At 42.4% G+C, this 23,973-nt stretch overlaps 2 protein-coding genes across 18 annotated transcripts in view; both read left to right on the top strand.

Moving 5' to 3' along the window:
- Positions 1-15,323, top strand: part of UBE2W (ubiquitin conjugating enzyme E2 W) — a 139,932-nt gene extending 124,609 nt beyond the window's left edge. The window contains exon 7 of the mRNA XM_063816399.1: positions 15,236-15,323. Within this exon, the coding sequence (XP_063672469.1) occupies positions 15,236-15,279 (44 nt within the window). The 3' untranslated portion in view covers positions 15,280-15,323. The remainder of the gene's footprint in view (positions 1-15,235) is intronic.
- The window catches only part of STAU2 (staufen double-stranded RNA binding protein 2), a 325,206-nt gene continuing 309,039 nt past the window's right edge, over positions 7,807-23,973 (top strand). For 3 of the 17 annotated variants that reach the window (XM_063816390.1, XM_063816386.1, XM_063816392.1), the window contains exons 1-2: positions 15,275-15,348; positions 16,755-16,820. In XM_063816390.1, the coding sequence (XP_063672460.1) occupies positions 16,803-16,820 (18 nt within the window). In that variant the 5' untranslated portion in view covers positions 15,275-15,348; positions 16,755-16,802. Of the gene's footprint in view, positions 8,005-8,500; positions 8,609-15,274; positions 15,349-16,748; positions 16,821-20,946; positions 21,003-23,973 lie in introns of those variants that run through there. The other 14 variants (XM_009455513.4, XM_063816388.1, XM_063816393.1 and 11 more) reach the window with 9 other exon arrangements.

The raw sequence follows: 23,973 nt of genomic DNA, 5'->3' as shown, positions 1-23,973 counted from the left end.
AAGGTAAAGAGGGTGGAATAAAACCAGGTTCTAGACCCTTTCCGACTCCTAAAAACTAATGAAATAAAATCTTATTTTCTCCAGAAGCCCATTAGACTGGGCAAAGCTAAGCTAATAGAGGATCTGGGTACAGTTTCCCAGATTAAATATGAACAAAATAAGAATAAATTATGTTAAAATTATGCCATTATTCGGGCGGATTACAAGGTCAGGAGATCGAGACCTTCCTGGCTAACACTGTGAAACTAAAAATACAAAAAAATTAGCTGGGCGTGGTGGCAGGCACCTGTAGTCCCAGCTACTGGGGAGGCTGAGGCAGGAGAATGGCATGAACCTGGGAGGCGGAGCTCGCAGTGAGCTGAGATGGCACCACTGCACTCCAGCCTGGGTGACACAGCGAGACTCCATCTCAAAAAAAATAAAAATAAAAAACTTATGCCATTATTATAGCTAAATAAACAAATGGAACACTGTATTCAAAAGATAAAGGAAGAACTCAAGTTAGAAGAAAAATACCTCATGGAACAGAAGACTATTTCTATGAAGGCTTTGCACTACAGAAAAATGTAACATATTTTTCTGACGGGTTTTCTAATGGATGCCATTTTACTCATCCTGAGTCTCGGGTGTATAATACCTTCCTCCGTCTCCACAACTCCTAGATGGAGCAGCCACCCCACTATTGATGCTCCCCTTGTGTCTGAACCTATTTCCCAGCTCCACCAATTCCACGGTAGTGTAATCCCACATCGTGGTGTGCTGCAGTCTTTCAGGTGGGGGCAATTCTTGGGGGCTCCCCACTGTGGCTGCAATTGGTTCACTTTTATCTTGTTGGTGACCACTGGATGCACAGAGAGGATGGGAACCTCTATGGGCTTGTCCCAGTCCTCACTCTCCTCCCCACTAGAGCTCTCCATGGGGTCCCAGGATGACTTAGTCATGAAAGCCCTGACTCATTGACGTGGCAGTTGACGTCTCTTCAAACAGGCTACCTGACAAGGACATGCCAAGGTTTGTAGAATCTGTATATTCTGTTAAAAAACCTTCAACTTACAGATGATAAAACACAGATTGAGTTGAAAGGGCAAACTGTAAAGCTATCTTGTCTTGTATTTTAATTAAGAATGAAATCAAGACTTAAATGATGCCATTACAAATTTAAGGAAAAAATTAGAATCAAAATACTAGATAGACTGGCTGACAACCAAATTTCTGGCATGGTGGAAAATGCGAATATCCCCAAGAAAAAAAAATTCAGAGACAAGATGATAGTTATAGAGAAAAAAGAAAAGTCATTACAAGCATAATTGGGTCCCTATTATTTACTTATTTATTTTTTTGAGATAGGGCCTTACTCTGAGGCTGGAGCACAGTGGCATGATCATGACTCACTGCAGCCTTCAACTCCTGGGCTCAAGAGACCCTCCCACCTCAGCCCGAGTAGCTGGAACTACAGGTGTGCACCATCATGCTTGGCAAATTTTTCTTTTTATTCTTAGTATTTATTTTTGTTTTTAATTTAATTTTATTCTTTAGAGACAGAGTCTCGCTCTATCACCCAGGCTGGAGTGCAGTGGTACCATCACAGTTCACTGCAGCCTTGACATCCCAGGCTCAAGTGATCCTCCCACCTCAGCCTCCTGAGTAGCTGGGACTGCAGGTGCATGCCACCATGCCCAGATAATTAAAAAAATTTTTTTTTTTTTGTAGAGACAGGGTCTCATTATGTTGGCCAGGCTGGTTTTGAACTCCTGGCCTCAAGTGATCCTCCTACCTTGGCCTCCCAAAGTGCTGGGATTACGGATATGAGCCACCACACCCGGTTCCTATTATTTGTATTCAAAAAAAATTATTTAACACCATGTGCCATAAGACTTAAAAGAGGACAGGCACTGTGGCTCACACTTTGGGAGGTCAAGGCAGGAGGACTGCTTGAGCTTGGGATTTCAAGACTAGCCTGGGCAACATAGTGAGACCTCATCTCTACTAAAAATTAAAAAAATTAGCCAGGCATGGTGGCACGTGCCTGTAGTCCCAGCTACTTGGGAGGTTGAGGAGGGAGGATCACCTGAGCCTAGGAGGTCAATACTGCAGTGATCCATGATTGTGCCACTGGACTCCAGTCTGGGCAACAGAGCAAGACCCTGTCTCAGGGGGATAAAAAAAAGTCTTAAAAAAGAATCTTTCCATACTTCATTAAGTATATTTTTGTTTCCTTATTTTTTTTCTTATTAGTTGAGAGTTTTCTTTTTTAATTGATACATGGTATCTGTACATGTATATGGGGTACATGTAATATTTCGATACATACATACAATGTATAGTGATCAATCATGGTAATTGGGATATCCATTACCTCAGACATTTATCATTTCTTTGTATTGAGAACATTTCAGATCTTCTCTGCTAGCTATTTTAAAATATATAATAAATTATTTTTAACTATAGCCACCCCACTGTGCTATTGAACACTAGAACTTATTCTTTCTATCTAACTGTATGTTTGTACCCATTAACCAATCCCTCTTCATTTCCCCCACTCACCCTTCCCAGCCTCTGGTAACCATCATTCTACTCTTTATCTCCATGAGATCAGCTTTTTTAGCTCCCACATATGAGTGAGAACATGTGATATTTGTCTTTCTGTGTCTGGCTTATTTCACTTAGCATAATATCCTTGATTCATATATTTTGTCTTAATGGGTAGGATCTCTTTTTATAAGGCTGAATAATATTCCATTATACCCATTTATTTGTCGGTTCATCCACTGATGAACACTTAGGTTGATTCCATATTTTGGCTATTATGAATAGTGCTGCAATGAACATGGGGGTACAGATATCTCTTCGCTATACTGATTTTCTTTTCTTTGGATAAATATGCAGTAGTGGTTGCTGGGTTGTATGGCAGTTCTATTTTTAGTTGTTTGAGAAACTTCCATACAGTTTTTCATAACGGCTGTACTAATTTACATTCCCACTGTCAGTGTACAAGAGTTTCCTTTTCTCTGCATCTTGGCCAGCATTTATCTTTTGTCTTTTTGATAACAGTCATTCTAACTGGGGTAAGATGATAGCTCATTGTGGTTTTGATTTGCATTTTCCAGATGATTAGTAATGTTGAGCATTTTTTCATATACCTGCTTGTTTCTTATACATAATTGATTACTTTTTTTTTTATTTTGAGACAGGTTCTCTCTCTGTTGCCCAGGCTAGAGTGCAGTGGTGTGATCATGGCTCACTGCAGCCTTGAGCTCCAGGGCTCAAGTGGTCCTCCCACCTCAGCCTCCCAAGTAGCAGGGACTACAGAAATGCACCACCACACTCGGCTAATTTTTAATTTTTTGTAGAGACAGGATTTGGCCATGTTGTCCAGGCTGGTCTTGAACTCCTGGCCTCAAGCGATCCTCCTGCCTCTGTCTCTCAAAATGCTGGGGTCACAGGCACAAGCCACAGCACCTAGCCCACTTTGTAAAATATATTTCTACTGTTTTTTAGCAGCGTTTTAGGTGGCTAATACCTTAATAATTATTTTGACATTATTATGAAAACAAGTTGAGTTTCAAGCAATACTTTTATTACTGAACACATAAATACATTGGGAATTTTCAAAATGGTTTTTTTTTTTTTTTGAGACGGAGTCTCACTCTGTTGCCCAGGCTGGAGTGCAGTGGAGCTATCTCAGCTCACTGCAAACTCCGCCTCACGGGTTCAAGCGATTCTCTTGCCTCAGCCTCCCAAGTAGCTGGGACTACAGGCGTGTGCCACCACGCCTGGCTAATTTTTTTGTATTTTTGGTAGAGACAGGGTTTCACCATGTTGGCCAGGACAGTCTCGATCTCTTGACCTCATGATCTGCCTGCCTCAGCCTCCTAAAGTGCTGGGATTACAGGCATGAGCCACCGCGCTCGGCCTCAGAATGCTATTCTAATAAAGTACAGTATTTGGAAGTGCTTATTTCATGCATTTGTTATTCATTCATTCCCCTGTAAGTTCCATGAGGACAAAGATTTTGCAGATTTTTTTCGTTGCTATACATCCCTAGGCCAAGAATAGTACTTGGCCCATAGTGGGTATTCAGTAAATGTTGGTCAAATTTGCTAATCCCTTCATTTGACAAGCATTTAGTGAGCACTGTGCTAAGTCCCAGAGAAACAAAGAAGAGAAAGTCATTGTTGTTGCCTTCAAGGAGCTTAAGATATAGTAGAAGAAACACATAAATAGTGTGTAGTGATAAAAATAAATTCAGGGCTATGCAGTGGCTCATTCCTGTAATGCCAGCACTTTGGGAGGCCGAGGAGGGCAGATAACTTGAGGCCCGGAGTTCAAGACCAGTCTGGGCAACATGGCAAAACAAACTGTCTCTACCAAAAATACAAAAATTAGCCAGGCCTGATGGCACATGCCTGTAATCCCAGCTACTCAGAAGGCTGAGGCATGAGAATCGCTTGCACCCTGCAGGCAGAGGTTGCAGTGAACCAAGATTGTACCACTGCACTCTAACCTGGGCGAGAGCAAGAACTCTGTCTCAAAAAAAAAATTAAAAAAATTCAGATATCATCAGTAAAGGAGGGTAACTTCTATGGTGGGTGCTGGGGGCTAGATGAATTTTACAGGAAAATAAATGTCAAGAAAAGGGCATCATAATATAAGACATAATATAAGAAAGAAGAGGACATAGAAGGAAACTGGAGTTTGTGATTCTGGAATCTGTCCCATTCAAACTGCTCAAATCCGATAATGGTGAATTTGAAAGCATTATCTTTTTCCTGATGCTTGAACATTTCACTGCAATGGTGACTGGTAAAAATGTGTTGATAAATCAGACGCTTTTTAAAAAAAAATTTAATTTTAAATTTATTTTTAATTAAATGGAGGTGGGGTCTCACTTTACTGCCCACGCTGGTTTCAAACCCCTGGTTTCAAGAGATCCTCCCGCTTTGGCTTTTCAAAGTGCTGGGATTACAGGCATGAGCCACTGCGCCTGGCCTCATTTGCTTTAATCAGCTGCCTATTAATAGGCCCACTGTTATTTATTTATTTATATTTTTTGATACAGGGTCTTTCTTTGTGGCCCTGGCTGGAGTGCAGTAGTGTGATCTCAGCTCACTCCAACCTCTGCCTCCCAGGCTCAAGTGATCCTCCCACCTCAGCCTCCTGAGTAGCTGGGACTACAAGCACGCACCACCACGCCCAGGTAGTTTTTCTAATTTCAGTAGAGATGGGGTTTTTGCCATTTTGCCCAGGCTGGTCTCGAACTCCTGACTTCAGGTGATACGCTAGCCTCCCAAAGTGCTGGGATTATAGACGTGAGCCACCACAGCCGGCTGGCCCACCGCTCTTTAAATATTCATTATTTTCAACTCCTATACAAATATTTTATTTTAAAGTAAATCCTAAAATGATTGTAGAGTAATGTGTGGATTTCCATGTCACTCAGGTGATTTCATGTACTGATACTATATACCTTGAGCAACTGAAAGTGCTGATTCAATTAAAAAACAATTTCCTTTCTGATAATTGTGACTTAGAAAAATTCATTCTATTTGGGGTTTACCAGTGACTGAAAATCAGTTATGAGGAACAGTTACGGGAGGGATAAAGTTTTCAATTAACTTTAAGGATCTGAATCAAAGAGAATGAAATCTGACCACCTCAGAGTTCTTTCCAAAAGTATAAACTCATCCATTTATACCAAAGGATTTACCGTCCACCTACTTGCTGTTGGATGCTGAGACTACAGATATGCATGAGACACAGAGCCTGCCCTTCAACAATGCAATGTTTGGTAGATACAGACAGGCTAAAAAAAAAAATTCTAACATACCTACAATATCAGAGAAGAGAGGTACAAGAGAAGAGCACTGGCCTGCTCAGAGGAGTGTTAGAGAATGCCTCTCAAGGAGGTGATTTTTTTTCTTTTTTTTCTTGAGATGGAGTCTTGCTCTGCTGCCCAGGCTAGAGTGCAGTGGCTCATCTCAGCTCACTGCAACCTCTGCCTCCCGAGTTCAAGCAATTCTCCTGCCTCAGCCTCCTAAGTAGCTGGGATTACAGGTGTGTGCCACCACGCCCAGCTAATTTTTGTATTTTTAGTAGAGATGGAGTTTCACCATGTTGGCCAGGCTGGTCTCAAACTCGTGACCTCGTGGTCTGCCCGCTTCGGCCTCCCGAAGTGCTGAGGTTACAGGTGTGAGCCACCACACCCGGCCAAGAAGGTGATTTTTGAATGCCGTGAAAGATTATTTGTTCACCAGGCGAGAGAAGGGTAGCCTGAAGGGAGAGAGAATAGCCTATGGAAAGACACAGAGGTAGGCAGCTTGACCCTTGGTATGGCTGGTGGGAAAGTAAGGTATTCATTCAAAATATTCAACAATTTCTGGTCAACTTCTTTCGGTCAATGATGGACAGGTGGACTGCATATACAACGGTGGTCCCATAAGATTATACAGTTCTTTAAGCCGGGCGCCTGTAATCCCAGCACTTTGGGAGGCCGAGGTGGCGGGGAGGGGCGGGGGGGGGGGGCCGGCGGGGAATCACTTGAGGTCAAGAGTTCGAGACCAGCGTGGCCAACATGGTCAAACCCCGTCTCTACTAAAAATACAAAAATTAGCTGGACGTGGTGACATGTGCCTATAATCCCAGCTACCAGGGAGGCTGAGGCAGGAGAATTGCTTGAACTCGGAAGGTGGAGGTTGCAGTGAGCTGAGATTGTGCTACTGCATTCCAGCCTGGGTGACAGAGCGAGACTCCGTCTCAAAAAAAAAAAAAATTATATAGTTCTTTTACTGTAGGTTTTCTATGTTTAGGTACAAATACCCTTGTGTTGCAATTGCCTACAGTATTAGTACAGTAACACACTGTACAGGTTTGCAGCCTACGCGCAATAGCTATATACCATATAGCCAAAGCGAGTAGTTGGCTAGACTACCTAGGTTTGCGTTAAGAACACGCTATGATGTGCGCAAAACAACAAAAATCGCTTAATGACACGTTCCTCAGAACATATCCTTGTGGCTAGGTAAGGCATGACTGTATTAGAATGCTGACTGGGTGCGTAAGCCTCTAGAAGGAGCACAGCAAATTTATGGAGGATGCAACATGTTAAATCCGAGGGAACTGGCAGAGGTGAAAAGAGGGGAAAGGAGCATAGGAAGGAGTTCTGGGAGGAAAAATATAGCTGTAGCTAACATTGTACCAGGAGAGGTACTACTTGCCCGGTCCTATTTAAAGGGCTTCATATGTATTGTCACATTTAAATACGAACTATCTATCACATGTAGTCTCCTCTTGATGCACAGGATAAGTAACATGCCCGTGGTCTCCTCACCAGTTAGCAAGCGGATATCCAGCCTTGGTTATCTGACTCTGGCGCCCTTGCTGTTAACCAGGACACACACTACCTTCCCAGGTGCAGACATGAGATTGGTTTTAGATGATGACTGAAATCACCGGCCTGGGAGACATTTCTCAGTCAGAGAAGTGACACTGGGAAGAAACCCTAGAAATAACGTTGCAAACGAGTAAGTTTGTGAAAACACACTAATAGTTCTATTTCGAAATTTCTTTGTCAGATTATTTTTGGTGCCGGTTACTAAACGAAGTGTTCAGTTTCATCGAGCTTAACTGGGTTGAAGTTATCTAGACAAAAGTAATCCACATCAAAACCAGGACGAATCAAGACGTAATTTCTGTTTTCTGGCACTCTTGCCTCATAAATCTAGGATTCAGGGCATTGTTTTCAATGGTTCTCATTTTTGGCTCCAAGGATTCTTTTTCATGTGACTAATATTTTCGGTAGAAGAGGAGGTCTGGCGAGCAGGTGATCACGGATCCCTGGTGTTTGCTGGGCGAGACGGTGAAGCAACCTCCTCCCCGCCCCCTCCCCCGTCTAGAAAGGTGCAAGATCCGCTAAACCGTGCGTCGCACAGCGGCGGCCGGAGCAGACGCGGGATGGTCGCGCGTCCCCTGCACAGCACAGAGGGGCAGCCAGAGAGCCTGGGAAAGGTACGAGCGGGGAATCAGAGCACGGGGTGCGGACCAGAAAGAACAGACGGTCAGTCGGGCGGGGAAGGAAGTTGCCGAGTTGCAGGTGTGGAAGGGGCTGCCCCAGGCCCACCCTTGGCAGACGAGGGGGCGGGGAGTCGCGCCGGGGACGAGGAGACTGCGGACCGGGCGCGCTCCTTGCGCAGTCGCTCGCCCGCGTGCCCAAGCCCCCCGGGAATGGCCCTCGCCCAGGGGCCCAGCTCACCGCCGCTAGCCCCGCAGAGCCTGCAGCTGCTGGGGCCCGGCAGCCGCCAGGGGGCGGGAGCTGCGTCGCGAACAATGGCCGCGCTTGGTCGCGGGCCGGCGGGAGGCAGAGTGGAGGTAGAGCCGGTGCCGGGCGCGCGCGCCGGCCGGGCGTGCTGGGGCGCGGGAGCAGCTGCGCAGGCGGGGGCGCGCGGCGCGAGCGCGGGAGGGCGCGGCGGGAGCGCCGGGGAGGCGGGCGGAGGCGGGCGGAGGCGGGGGGCGGGGAGCCCGAGGGGTGGAAGCCGGCGGCGGCCGAGCGGGGTCAGTTCTCTGTAGTGTTTGCCAATGTTGGAGCCGTCTGCAAAGTGTCCCCGGCAAGAAGGTAAATACCCTCATCGGGGGCGCCCGGGAGACCCCGACTTCCGCGCCGCCGGCGAGGAAGGCAGAGGGCGCTGGGGAGCCCTGCAGTTCCGCAGCACGGGGAACCCGGAGAAGAGCAGCCCCCTTCGCGGCCTCCCCTCCCCCGCGCCTTCCCTCCCACATCGGGCTCTCGGGGCAGCAGCGGGGAGGGGAGACCGGCGGGGGAGGGAGGACCGGGAGGCGAAGGAATTGGGGTGGGGGGTGCGTGTGTGGTGGAGGGGGTGGGACGACACAGGTGTCCTGAGGGGAGGAGCCGGGAGGAAGGCGAGGAGGCCGGGCCAAGTCGGGGTGCGGAGGTGGGGGAGGCAGGAACGCGGCTGCGGGCGCGGGAGGCTGGGGTTCTAGGGGGCCGGGGTGGTAGCGGCCGGAAGAGAGGACGGCGAGTGCAGCCACGGTGTGGCTGCGAGGGAGAGGGAGCGCCTAGAGTAGAGCAGGGGAGGGCGGCCCGGGGAGGGTCTGCGGGAAATGGGCCTGGGGGCGCTGGAGGCGGAGCGGCGGGGCCGGGGCGCGCCGGAGGGTGGCGGCGGCAGCTATTTCTGTAGAATGGGCTAGTGGTAAAGACGTAACTTGCCGAAATGGGGAGGGTAGGTGGGGCCGAGGGGACAAAATATATCCGATGACAGGCAAGTTCTGCTGTGGCTGTTACGAACTCCTACCGTGATGGCTCGGCTTAAAGGGGTAGTTGGCGGTAGTGACCTTGCCGGGGTGAAGGGAGTTGGGCGAGGAGACAAAGCTCAGTTACGGAATCCGCTGTGTGAGAGCAGGAACTCTAGTCTCTTCGGGGTCGAGCCGGGGGCTGTGGCTTGGGGGCTGGGGGTGCTCCGCAGAGGCCATTGAGAAGCACGCCACTCTGGGATTCTTAGGGAGGCGGTGGGGGTAATGGCCGTGGGATTCTGGAAGTCTTTGGAAATGTGTGTAGAATTTTGCATTTGTGAATAATTTTCTTTGGTAAGGGTCCATATTTGCTGTGATGTCCCTTTACCCCCATCCCCACTCCAAAGGGTTAAGAACTGCTTGAGCAGATAGAGAGGGACCATTCAATTAGGGTAGACCTGGGAATTTACCAAAGGATTTTAAAGTGGGTGGATCCTGCAGAAAGAAAGGCTAGAGATGATCCTTTAAAGATATTTTACTGTTAATTGAAAACGTTTATTATTTAATGTTTGCTTTCACAATTTTGGTGAACTTTTGCTGAGCATTACTTGGCTTCTGATGCATCCTGTGTTTCAGACCAGCATAGTGAATACTTGAAATCAAAATTGTGATGGACAGGCAGGGTGATAGTAACCTTGGAGGAGAAAAGATTTCAACATTTCTCCAGGATATTTCTTCCCCGTCCTTGCTTTCTTTAGTTGATTCAAGTACACTATTGTGAACTGAGCTGCGGTGGAAAAATCTTATTTAATAAAACTACCAAAACCAAGACTTACTCTCCATCTCTGTTTTGTAGTATGGCCAGGTTTTCATTGTTCAGTTTGTATCTTACTGCAAACAAGAGATATCACGTAACACTTTAATTGTAGATTGCTGCATTTTGCAGCAGGCCTATATTAAATTTGCGAAGCAGTTATGCCAAACTATCTGGTGTGTTTGTGTTTTCCTGCTATGGTTTCAAGTCAAGTCACTATTGCCATATTTTATTATATGGTAGGCTAGTCTGAAATTTATTCCTAAGTGATGATAAGTTGGTAGGATATGGTACATACTTGCTCACAAATTACTGCATTTTTCCCCATAAAAACAGTGTTTTGTATTTGTAAGAATGTTGCTGTGTAATCCAAGTATGTATTGTTAATTTCAAATAAAATGCTGTGTAATTTTTAAATTTTAACTTTATTTGGAAATAATTTCAAGCTTACAGAAAAATTGCAAGAATAAGAATAATACAAAGAAAATCTTTGTAACCTTTATTCAGATTCACCTGTTAACATTTTATGCATTTATTATTTGCTCTCTATCACACACAAAATATTTTTCCCCTGGACCATTTAAGGGTAAGTTACATACATTGTGGTCCTTAACTCCTAAATACTTGAGCTTGGAAAACCATGCAAATTTTACATTTTAGCTTACTTGGCTTGTCTGGAATGAAGTGCTAGGAAGAGTGGCTTGGTTTGCTTTTCAACAAATAGTATGAATATAAAAAAAATCTAAGATAGTCATCAAGCTTTTAAATACACAAACAATCCAGAAATCGAGGCAGAGCGGTTTTCCTGTTTAGGTTCTAGAAGATATGGTAGGTTTTTTTTTTTTTTTTTCCTTTGTGCCTACCCTTCTCTTTATTCCTATTATTATCTTGTTTTGTGCACGTTCAGTGCTGGGAATCTGATCATTTATAGGTACAGATCATAATAAAGAGGGAAAACTCTAGATACTGCAAAATTGAATTCTCTTAGACTGCATTGTTTGAGACACGCACAGTATGATTATTCACATATAGATATATTTGTGCCTCTTATAGGTACACAAAATATTAGATGTCTAGAATCAGTAATAATTATCATTTTTATTTATGTGTGCATCGTTTGATTTTAAATAATCCTCCCCAAGTTCTATATAGGAGCTTTGCCATTATGTTGTCCTAGAGGTCAAGCCCTTGACTTTGTTCCAGGAAAAATTATAAGAAGGCAAATCTTTTATTTTTCACCAAGCTGATCATAGAAAATAAAAAAAATTGGCCAGGTGGGGTGGCTCATGCCTGTAATCCCAGCACTTTGGGAGGCTGAGGCAGGTGGATCAGGAGGTCAGGAGTTCGAGACCAGCCTGGCCAACATGGTGAAACCCCGTCTCTACTAAAAATACAAAAATTAGCTGGGTGTGGTGGTGCGCGCCTGTAATCCCAGCTACTCGAGAGGCTGAGGCAGGAGAATCACTTGAACCCGGGAGGCAGAGGTTGCAGTGAGCTGAGATGGCGCCATTGCACTCCAGCCTGGGTGACAGACTGAGACTCAGTCTCAAAAAAAAAAAAAAAAAAAGTCCGGGCACGGTGGCTCATGCTTGTAATCCCAGCACTTTGGGAGGCCGAGGTGGGTGAATCACCTGAGGGTTGGGAGTTCGAGACCAGCCTGACGAACATGGAGAAACCCCGTCTCTACTAAAAATGTAAAATTAGCCGGCTGTGGTGGCGCATGCCTGTAATCGCAGCTACTCAGGAGGCTGAGGCAGGAGAATCGTTTGAACCCAGGAGGCGGAGCTTGCGGTGAGCCGACATGGTGCCCATTGCACTCCAGCCTGGGCAACAAGAGTGGAACTCCGTCTCAAAAAAAAAAAAAAAAAATTAAAAAGAAGGCAAGTCTTTTATAATTTGGTGTATAGTGAAGAAAAGACGACTTTGGGCCAGAATGAACTGTTCTAAACCTAGCAGTGTGACTGTAGGCAAATAACCCAACCTCTAGAAAAATGGAGATAATGCCTACATCCCAGGATGATGAGGATTAAATGAGTTGATGTAAAAATGGCAAAATGTGGCACCTAGCGTATACAATTGGTGTCTGATAAATGTTAGTTTCCTTTTTTTTTTTCTGGCCTGTGTTATTTAGAGTTTTCCACTAGAATAGTTTGTGGCGTAAGACTTCTGTTTTCCTTACATAAAAGCAGTGTTTTTGGGTACCCACTTTGAAAAATCAAAATGAAAAACATTTTAAAAAGCTCTTTAAAGGACCGTATATCTTTTTTAGAGTAATAAGCATTGAATTGATAGTTTTGTAGCAGTTTGTAGTCTAAGAGTAGGGATAGTAAATTTTTTTTGCTTTTCATGTTGTCAAATAAGACATTTAAGTGAGAATTGCCTATCAACTGTAGGATGGGTGCTGATATAAAAAATTTATACATATTTAATAACAGTGCCGTTTTATAAAGCAGTTTAATTATTGGGGATTATATAGATTTCTGTACAGCTTTTAATTTCTCAGATGGGCAAAATGTAATTCATAATTAAAGTACGACTTATATCAGCAGTACATTGCAGTTACAGGTTGGGCCATTCTTCATGAGCATCACGTCTTCCCCAGCCGTCTCCCTATAATCCTGCTTGTTTTCATTTAGTAGTTTGGAATCTAGAATTGCCTGTCTTCATATGCCTGACCAGATAGGGCATTTTTGGGACGCGTGGATACATTTCTCTAAAAGCGCTTAGTTGTAATTGGAATCAACTGTAGCTGGAAACTTTTTTGATAGAGGAGGTGGATTTTTTTTTTTATTATTTTTATTTTTTGAGATGGAGTCTTACTCTGTCACCCAGGCTAGAGTGCAGTGGCACAATCTTCACTCACTGCAGCCTCCGCCTCCTGGGTTCAAGCGATTCTCCTGCCTCAGCCTCCCGAGTACCTGGACTACAGGTGCATGCCTCCATGCCTGGCTAATTTTTGTATTTTTAGTAGAGACGATTTTGCCGTGTTGGCCAGGCTAGTCTCGAACTCCTGACCTCAGGTGATCCGTCCGCGTCAGACTCCAAAAGTGCTGGGATTACAGGCGTGAGCCACCACACCCAGCTGAGGAGGTGGATTTTATGAAACCATAGGTAGTATAAAACTGCTCTGCATTTTATTGATATGTCTTGATATTTTAGCAAATTGTTTAAAATATGTGACAGTAGACTGGGCGTGTCTTTAAAGTAGAAACAGAGTCTTAAAGACGTGCCACTGTGAACATTCTGAATTGCCCATGGTATAATTACAAATTACAATTTTTAAATTGATGTAAATCTAATATAACTGGTTTGCTTAAAAAAGTATAATTTTCAGAATGTTAGCCAATTACAGAGTGCTGTTATAGACATTAGTTTCATGTGTTTTAATTTCTACAGCTCTTTATATTGTAAAGAAAAGGCTTACAGAATATTTAAATCGTATGGTTAATTTTATGTTCATAAAGTTTTATTTTTTGTTACTTCATGGAATATCTTTTCTGTGTCAGAAGACTAGAACTTTCGGGCCGGGCGTGGTGGCTCACGCCTGTAATCTTGGCACTTTGGGAGGCCGAGGCAGATGGATCACCCGAGGCCAGGAGTTCGAGACCAGGCTGGCCAACATGGTGAAACCCCATCTCTACAAAAAATACAAAAATTAGCCAGGCATGGTGGTGTGTACCTGTATCCCCAGCTACTGGGGAGGCTGAGGCAGGAGAATCACTTGAGCCTGGTAGGTGGAGGTTGCAGTGAGCTGAGATTGAGCTGTTGCACTCCAGTCTGGGTGACAGGGCGAGACTCCGTCTCAAAAAAAAGAAAAAAAAAAAGAAGGTTAGAACTTTCAAAAAGGTACCCCAATATCTTACTCTGCTTGCTGCTTGGAATCAGCCACCAGTGTTATCAGCCTCTAATATTGAAGAAATACATAGAGATCTGTAGATAAGCATTTGTAACTTTAGAAACGTATACTAATAAAGACAAAATGGAGTTTTTCAAAGTTGGTGAATGCTTAATAATGTTAATTTTTTTTTTTTTTTTTTCTGAGATGAAGTCTTCCTCTGTCACCTGGGCTGGAGTGCAGTGGCATGATCTTGGCTCACTGCAACCTTGGCCTCCTGGGTTCAAGCATTTATTTCTTCTGCCTCAGCCTCCCGAGTAGCTGGGATTACAGGCATGTGTTACCATGCCCAGCTAATTTTTGTATTTTTAGTAGAGACAGGGTTTCACCATGTTGGCCAGGCTGGTCTTGAACTCCTGACCTCAGGTGATACCCCCACCTCGGCCTCCCAGAGTGCTGAGATTACAAGCGTGAGCCACTGCACCCGACCAGTAATGATAAATTCTAGAAAGCAAGGGACACTAAATCACTGAGATGCTTTAGTGGTTATTCACACTTTACTTTTTAAATGAACTGTTTTCAGTTAAAAAAAGAAAAAGATGATTGGTTGTGTTTGTATTTTAAGTTATAGCTAGTGTATTTTTTTAATGAGATACTCCATTCCTATTGAAAGCGAGTGTATTTTAACGCCATATGACTAATGCTACACTTGTTAATAATCTCATTTTTTGAATTGAAAATATAAATGTTTAAGTTTTATAATTTGCCACTTTGAAGTTCTAATGTTACTCATTTGCTCATGTTGAACAGGGATTTTATTTTATTTTTTTTGCCTATCCAAATATTAATTAATACCTAAAGCACCATGGGAGTATTGCATTATAGAGTTGGACAGGATAGTCTTATTTATTGTTGCATAGCACATTGCACCAGAATTTAAGGACGTAAGACAACAAACATTATCTTACTGTTTCTGTGGGTTAGAAATCTGGGTGCAGCTTAGCTGGGTGCCTGTGGCTCATAAAATAGGTGGTAGTCAAGCTGTCAGTTGGGGTTGCAGTCACATCTGGAAGCTCTACTGGTGGAAGATCTGTTTCTGAACTCATTCATGTGGCTCTTGCAGGGTTCAGTTTCCTGGGGCTCTTGGACTGAAGAAATCAATTTTTGCTGGCTGTTGGCCAGAGGCTTTTCTCAGTTCTTTGCCACATGGGCCTCTCCAAAGGGCACCACAGTTTGGCATCTGCCTCCCTCTGAGCAAATGAGTGAGAGAAGGTGACACCTAAGAATTTTTATAACCTAATCTTGGAAGTGGTATCTCATTATTTCTGCTATATTCTGTTTGTTAGAGGCTGCCTACCACAAGGAATTTAGCTTACTTTTTAAAGATTGAAGAAAAAAAAGAAGACAGAAAAAGAAGAACTCAAAGATACACAAAGTAATTTGAACCAAGGCTCAGAAGGTAATCTCCTGAAGAACTTTGACTAAAACTCAAATTCACCAATATCCAGGCTGTGTGCTCTTTATACAGCATCCCGTTCTCATAGGAAATGTGACAGTAATTAGAAAATAAATAAAAATTGATGCAGATGCTGAGGACACTATTGTAAGAAAAATATTAAAGTTTTCAAAGTCATTTTGAATGGACTCTAGTTTGTCATCTTGAAAAAATGGTAGCCAAATATGGGTGTGTGTTTGTGTATGTATGTGTGTACTTACAAAACGTTTGCTTCCAGGGGAAAGTTCAATATTAAAATTTAGCAGCATAACAGTTTCTACACAAGTGATTAGATATAGGCCTTTTGCTGTGTATCACAATTGTGTTGTTGCTTTAGATAATTTTTAGGGGAGAGGTCTGTATATAATTTATATTTTATATAAACTTTTTTTCATTACAAGATCTCATGATTTATTTGTTTATAATTTGGACTTTCCTGCCCTTCATTGGCATCTGTTTTCAAATTAAATTTTTTTTTTTTTTTTTGAGATGGAGTCTCGCTCTTTCGCCTAGGCTGGAGTGCAATGGCGCAATCTCGGCTCACTGCAACCTCTGCCTCCTGGGTTCAAGCAATTCTCCTGCCTCAGCCTTCTGAGTAGCTGAGATTACAGGCGAGCGCCACCATGCCCGGCTAATTTTTGTATTTTTAGTAGAGGCAGGGTTTTCACCATGTTGGCCAGGCTGGTCCCGAACTCCTGAACTCAAATGATCCGCCCACCTTGGCCTCCCAAAATGCTGGGATTACCACGCCCAGCCTGAAATTTTAATATACATACTATTTTTATACTGATGATAACAGACAAAATGACAGAGAAAAAGAAAATATTCAGCAAGATAATTGTACTATATGCTCTTTTCCATACCATCTAAGAGAATACTTGTGATGTTGCATCTTCTTTAGGATTAATTTATCGTGTAGAAGATGGGAACAAAGCTGTTTAAAACAGGACTGCAAAAAGGGAAGTATACATTAAATATTAACCTGAAACTCTCAGATTTATTTTTAACAGCTTCACTTTTGTTGGGATTGTCTTAGAAGTCTAGAAGCAGAAGGAGCTTTGTTCAGATCTGTACTGTCCAGTATGGTGGCTACTAGTGACGTAGTTATTCAAGTGAACATGAAAGAAAATTAAACATTTATTTTCTTGATTGCTCTAGCCACATTTCAAGTGCTCAGTAGCCACATGTGGCTAATGACTACCAGATTGGACAGTGCAAGTACAGAACATTTTTATCATCATAGAAAGTTCTATGGAGATCTGGATAAATTACATTTTATATTTGATTTTGATCAAGGGCATGTGTTTAAAATACCAGTCATTGAGGTTATCAGCTAAGTTGAACTTTATTTCTTCATTTTCGTTTTCCAGTTTTTGGAGCCGTGAGGGATACAGCAGTTTGGTCAATATTGTCTTAACATGCTTCAAATAAATCAGGTGAGTTTGTGTTAAGGCATTTTTCATGCTTACATGGTGCTTTGGCTGTAAATTGTGGAACATTTTAACTCAGCTTTTCTTTTCTATAACTGTAACCTGACTCATCACTTTTTAAAGCAGTTACCTACTGTATAGTCATCATTGGAGGCTGTGTAGGGCAGGTTGTTTAAGGATTAGAATGATCTTCTGAAAGTTGATAACTTCTGGTTGTGCAAGGCAGAAGGTTTGTCTGTTCTTGATGTCACATCCCTTTAGGACTTGTTAATGTGTTCAGAATGCTTATGATCATGATACAGCTTCAGTAGGTGGCAGTTCTGCAGACTCAAAGCATTTTTAGTGACAAATCTTGTGAAGTAGTTGTATCCGTTTTTTTTTTTTTTTAAAAAAAGGTTCACTTTCCAGGGCACTGAAAAACACTAGAAGGAAGTGCCCTGATAAACTACAGCATATAATACTTTAGACTCACTGAAAGAAGTGTTTTTCTTAGTTCTTGACGTTTCTCCAAGAACTTTATACATTTAATTTTACCTTTCCCGATCAAATAGAACATTGTATCATAACTATATAGTGTTAGAAAATACTTTTGGCCAGGCTGGGTGGCTCACACCTGTAGTCCCAGCACTTTCTGAGGTGAGGTGGGAGGATCTCTTGAGCCCAGGAGTTTGAGCCAGACTGGGTAACATAGTAAGACCCTGTCTCTTAAAAACAAAAAAAAAAAAGGAAAGAAACAAAATACTTTTATTTCTTTTGATTGCAAATCAACAGAGAAGTAATTAAACTTTTTTTTTTTCCCCTGTGATTAAGAAAGTAATCGACTGGGCACGGTGGCTCACGCCTGTAATCCCAGCACTTTGGGAGGCCAAGGCGGGCAGATCACCTGAGGTCGGGAGTCCTAGACCAGCCTGGCCAACGTGGGGAAACCCTGTCTCTACTAAAAAATACAAAATTAGCCAGGCATGGTGGTGCGTGCCTGTAATCCCAGCTACTCTGGAGGCTGAGGCAGGAGAATCACTTGAACCCGGGAGGCGGAGGTTGCGGTGAGCCAAGATCGCCCCATTGCACTCCACCCTGGGCAAAAAGAGTGAGACTCTGTCTCAAAAAAAAAAAAAAAAAAAAAAAAAAGTAATCTTGGCCAGGCGTGGTCACTCACGCCTGTAATCCCAGCACTTTGGGAGGCCAAGGCAGGTAGATCACCTGAGATCAGGAGATCAAGACCAGCATGGCCAACATGGTGAAACCCCATCTCTACTAAAAATATAAAAAAAATCAGCCAGTCGTGGTGGTGCACACCTGTAGTCCCAGCTACTTGGGAGGCTGAGGCAGAAGAGTTGCTTGAACCCAGCAGGCGGAGGTTGCAGTGAGCTGAGATCACACCACTGCACTCCAGCCTGGGCTACAGAGCGAGACTCGTTCCAAAAAAAAGAAAGTAATCTTGACCGCTTGCCTTCCGATATATAGTCCTGCTCACCTTGCCAAAGAAATTTCTAGTTCCTGTGCATCCCATGCCATCTCTAAGCTAATGACTTCTAAGTTTATACCTGGTCTAGACCTTTTTTTCTGAGCTCCAAACTCATGTAGCATTTACCACCTTGATCTCTTCGATGTCTTTATACATTTTAGACTTAATGTGTGCCCTAGAAATAATCTCAGTGCTTCAGTTTTACTGGACCGTTTCAGTTCCTAGATTGGGTAAGGTTGTTCTGGCTACAGGGATTTGCACAGATTTCCTCTGCTGGACCTCTCTTCCCCACCCCTGGGTTTGGCTTGCTTGACTGCAGTCCTGCTATATGCTGTTATAGCACCTTGCTCTTTAGTTTAATAACACGACATTTGTAGTTATAGTCAAATATGTAATTATTTGTTGTAACATGTGTCTCCCTTGTTAGACAGTATGTTTCATGAAGACAGACAGTGACTTTTCTTGTTTACTCTTATATCTCCAGGTCCTAGAATAAACAATGTAAATAGTTTTCATACATTTATTTGTTGGGTGTATGAATATATGAATGGTGCTAGAGTTGTCACTAAAGCAAGGAGATATTTATTTTTCAACAATAACCACGTAATTATGTTGTCAGTTTTGGTGTTATATGCTGCTTGTGTTACACAAATGCAACTAACTCTCCCTCATGTAAAGTTGTTATTTAGTTTTCTCCTCTACTAGAAACTTCCCTAGTGCAACAAAAATTACTTTAATCAAAAACATTACTAATAATTTAAAGAAATCGTAGTGCTGTCCTGTGCTTAGTGCTTCCTGTTTCCTCACAGCTGCTCTCAAATCCCAGTGGAAGCATTATGAGACCTTATTTGCAAACTGTTATAGGTGTGAAGTTGCCACTAAATAACTTTCTATGGATACCTGCCATTAATTATTTGGTTACAATTAAAATAATTTTTCATCTTCTGCCACAGACATTTGGAAATGACCATTTTATGCTAGCCAACTTCATTGAAAATTATAGTTTATGGATTAGTCCTAATGAGGATTTACTAACTGGCTATGTTGCAGGTCATGTTGAATCAGGCATTGCAAACAGTTCCTAGGCAATTCTCTACATGGCCACAAGCAATTCCCTGGATGTTGGCTAGAAATCGTACACAGTGCCTGGAGATATACATACTTAAATTGTACAGGTTGAGTATTCCTTATCCAAAATGCTTGGCACTGGAAGTGTTTTGGATTTCAGATTTTTTTAGATTTTGGAATTTTGCCTACAGGTTGAGCATCCCTAATCCAAAAATCCAAAATCCAAAATGCTCCAATGAGCATTTCCTTTGAGCATTATGTTGGTACAAAAGAAGTTTGAAATCTTGGAGATTTTGGATTTCAGATTTTTGGATTTAGGATGCTCAATCTTAACAGAAGTGTATTCCTAGAACAATTTAAGAGACCCCCCCTCTTCTTGTTACTGACTATAACTGTCATCCCCCAAACTGTTCAAGTCTGAGATGAAGACTCTCTTCAGCTAAACATAGAGTTGAATTCTTAAATTCATGAGTGATTTTTGAATCTTACTTTCTGGGCAACCACTTTCTCATAACAGCGAGGGTTCTCAAGGTAAATGTGTAAAGGGGCCCAGTGTGGTGGCCCATGCCTGTAATCCCAGCACTTTGGGAGGCTGAAGCAGGAGGATTGCTTGAGCCCAGGATTTTGAGACCAGCTTGGGCAACATAGTAGGACCCTGTCTCTACAAAAAATAAAAAAAGTTAGATATGGTGACACATGCCTGTAGTCTCAGCTACTTGGGAGGCTGGGGTGGAGGATCACTTGAGCCTGGGAGATTGAGGCTGCAGTGAACTGTGATCATACCACTGCACTCCAGCCTGGGTAACAGAATGACACCCTAGGCATGCAAAGGGGATTTAAGTTGATTCTCAGCTTGAAACAGTTGAGATTTTTACTACGTGATTTTCAACGTTGTCTCTAGGATTAGTACTACATTTTTATTTGGGAAGGCTTTTGTTTTCTTAAAATACCTGAATTAGATGCTTTTTTATTTTTATTTTTTGAGATGGAGTCTCACTCTGTTGCCCATGCTGGAGTGCAGTGGCATGATCTTGGCTCACTGCATCCTCCGCCTTCCGAATTCAAGCAATTCTTCTGTTTCAGCCACCTGAGTAGCTGGGATCACAAGCGCATGCCACCATGCCTGGCTAATTTTTGTATTCTTAGTAGAGATGGAGTTTCACCATGTTGGTCAGGCTGGTCTCGAACTTCTGACCTCGTGGTCTGCCTGCCTTGGCCTTTCAAAGTGCTGGGATTACAGGCGTGAGCCACCGTGCCCGGCCTACATGGTTTTTTATTCATAACAGATTCTTCCATATGTGTTACTAAAACTAATTAAAAACTAGGCTATTGAATATCAGGTTATTTGATATTAACTTTGCCTAACTTTATTATTATCATAGAACATGGATGTTCCATGTTCTGTTAAGATAATAGCACTTTTCTGCCTTTAAATTGTGATCATAGTTGTTGTTTTTGCCTTTTAAGAATGTGTGTTATTATCCATGTGCAACTTATGCTTACTGTAGAAAATTAGGTGTGATAAGCAAAAAAAAAAAAACAAACAAACCCTGAAAAACAAACAAAAAAAAATCACAAAAAATTCCACTTCTTTTACAGAGATAATCACTGGTAACATTTTGGGGTGTATACTTCTAGATTTTTTTTCTATGCAGGTATGTTTTTATGTGAATATATGTTACTTTTTAAAAACTGGGATTATACAATATGTAATGTTTTGAAGTGATTTAATAATAATTCTTAGTTTGGATGTACTAAAATTTAACCAAGCCCTTATTGTTGGACAGATTTTTATATTGTAGTTAGTGCCATAGTAAATTTTTTTAATGTATATCTCTTTGTCCAATTATTTTCTTAGAATTAATTATTAGAAATGGAAATACTAGTCAAAGATGTATGTGGATTTTAAAGATATTTGGTGTATAGCTCCCAAAAAGACAAAATTATATCTGCCAGAAGTGTATCTACCTGTTTCCTTACTTCCTTGACAAAATTTCAGTCTTTGCTAATCTGTCTGACAAAAGGTGGTATTTTATTTTGTGTTTCTATAATATTTAAATATTTTTTGTTCTTTCGTGTTTTGCCTTTTGTGGATTGCTTATATATGTCTACTGTCATCTATTTCTTTTTATTTGTAAATAACATTCTTTGGATTATGCCCTCTGATAATTTTCTGAGTTAGTATTTATAATCATTACTTTATACTTTTCAGTCATTATTCAACAGATAACCAATGGGAGTATACTAGTTTCTGGGGTACCATAATATTTACCAGTATGGTATATTTTGGGCCTTTCTCCCTGATCGTTAATTATAGGTCCCCCAGGAAAAGGAACTCATTTTAGCAGTAAGCTACAGCAAATATAAATTACGAAGATACATGCTGTGAATAATATTTTTAAATGAGTAGCTGAAGTAGGGCCAAGTTTTGGAGATTAGCTGGTGAGGTAGGCTTGACAGGTCAGTGTGTCCTAAGGAATTGGAAAAGTCTATATTAGGTGGTTGTAGTATTGGGAGAGCCTAGCAACTGGGAATTTACAGGGATCAAAATAGTCTGGTGATTCTTTTTAGTGAGGTTTGATAGTAGATATTGGGAACATGGTAGCTAAGAGGAAGCTTTAAGGCCTAACTGAAGTGGAAGGGATGACAGGCAGGACAAGACAGAATTTTTCCGTGTCAAAGGAGTAGCAGAACCGTGTAGGGCAAGAGGGAGCCAGGTGTTATTAAAAAAAAAAAAAAAGTTTTTATTACACTGGATAGTGTAAGACCAGAGTATGACTACCAAGAAACAAAGTCTAGAGTGTAAGGAATAATGACAGCTATCTCAGAGGTTTGTTGTGAGGGGTAATTGAGATAACAAAGGCAAAATGCTTAGCATTGGTGCTGGTACTACTGCTATTAATTTTACTATTAATATTGCTGTTGGCTATTGCTGCCTGACTGGAAATTGGTGGGAAAGGAGGGCAGACGGCAGACATTTAGGTAGATCATTGAGTGAAGTATTTGGGGGAATGAACCACTTTCTCAAGCCCAGATTGGCTTCGAGGTCCTCCTGCTTCTTGCCACAAGCACCAGGAACTCTATTCTTTTCTCTTAAAAGTTGCTGCTACTTAGTAGTAGTTACTTTTCTTTCCAAGACTGGGTGTGGAGCTCTGTAATCTGCTCATGTCTCTTGTAGCCATAGAATATAGCCTACAGTTAGGGGATAAGAAAAATAGTAAACATAAGGAGGTTAAAAATGTGTAAGAAAGACTTCTACTTTCCCCCATGCTGGTATAATGGGAACTGGATTTATTTTATATGTAGCCAGCTTCCAAGATGGCCCCCAATGATCCCGGCATCCCGATATTTACACCATGGTGTAATCCCCATACACACTATATTGAGGTTTATCTGTGGAACCAATAGAATGTAACAGAAGTGATGGATCATTTCTTAGGATAGGTTATTTATAATACAAATGTGGCTCCGCCTCCTTCCCCTCACTACCCCCAACCTTGGATTACTCACTCTGAGAATAGTTAGCTGCCATGTTGTGAATGGCCCGATGGGGAGGCCCATGCTGTGGGAAACTGAGGCCTCGTGCCAACAGCCAACAAGGAACTGAGGCCTCTCTAGCCAACAGCATGTGAACGAGCCTTCTTGGAAGCAGATGTCTCAGCTTTCAAGCTTCCAGTCCTAAACATCTGTCCTGCTGACATCTTGACTGCAACCTCATGAGAGATCCTGAGCCAGAACTACCCATCTAAGCTGTTCCCTGATTGGCAACCCTCAGAAACTGTGTGAAAAAAAGAAATGCTTGTTTTGTTTGTTTTTAAATTTTTTTTAGCTTTTTTTGAGTTGAAGTCTTGGTCTGTCACCCAGGCTAGAGTGCAGTGGTACGATCTCAGCTCACTGCAACCTCTGTCTCCCAGGTTCAGGTGATTCTCCTGCCTCAGCCTCCTGAGTAGCTGGGATTACAGACGTGCACCACCGCACCTGGCTAATTTTTTGTATTTTTAGTAGAGATGGGGTTTCATCATGTTGGGCAGGCTGGTCTCAAATTCCTGACCTCAGGTGATCCTCCTGCCTTGGCCTTCCAAAGTGCTGGAATTACAGGCGTGAGTCACCGTGCCTGGCCAATGCTTGATTTTTAAAGCCACAAAATTGGAGGTAATTTGTTATGTAGCAAAAATCTACTCTTCCTCTTTAAATAACTTGAGAATTTATAAAATATATAAACAATAGCTTTTAGACATTGATGACAGGCAGCACCAGACTGTGATCCCTGAGAGAATAGGAACAAGTGAAGGTAAAGCCCTTCAATTGTAACAGCTTACTGCAGAGCCTAGAGGCAGTTTATTGGCTGCAGTGCAAGGTGTGGAGGAACCAAAACAGAGCCCAGCAGTCCTACTGAGATAAAAAGACAAAGATAAAAATTTGGGAAGATCAAGGTGATTAGAATTACAGGGCAGAGTACCAGAGAAAAAAGAGCTAAGGGGGTTGGGATTGGCGTTGGGGAGGCATAAACTAAAAAGCAAGAGAGCATGAACAAGTGAGCATGCATTTTGGAGATCTCCAGAGGGTTCTCCTGGAATCTTTTGCTGAGTTCTGATTTCGTAGATGTTTGACAGGCCCTACCTGAGG

Source organism: Pan troglodytes, chromosome 7 (genome assembly GCF_028858775.2).
Source record: "Pan troglodytes isolate AG18354 chromosome 7, NHGRI_mPanTro3-v2.0_pri, whole genome shotgun sequence".
In the NCBI taxonomy this organism is placed as follows: domain Eukaryota; kingdom Metazoa; phylum Chordata; class Mammalia; order Primates; family Hominidae; genus Pan; species Pan troglodytes.
This window is presented reverse-complemented; position numbering and strand designations above follow the sequence as displayed.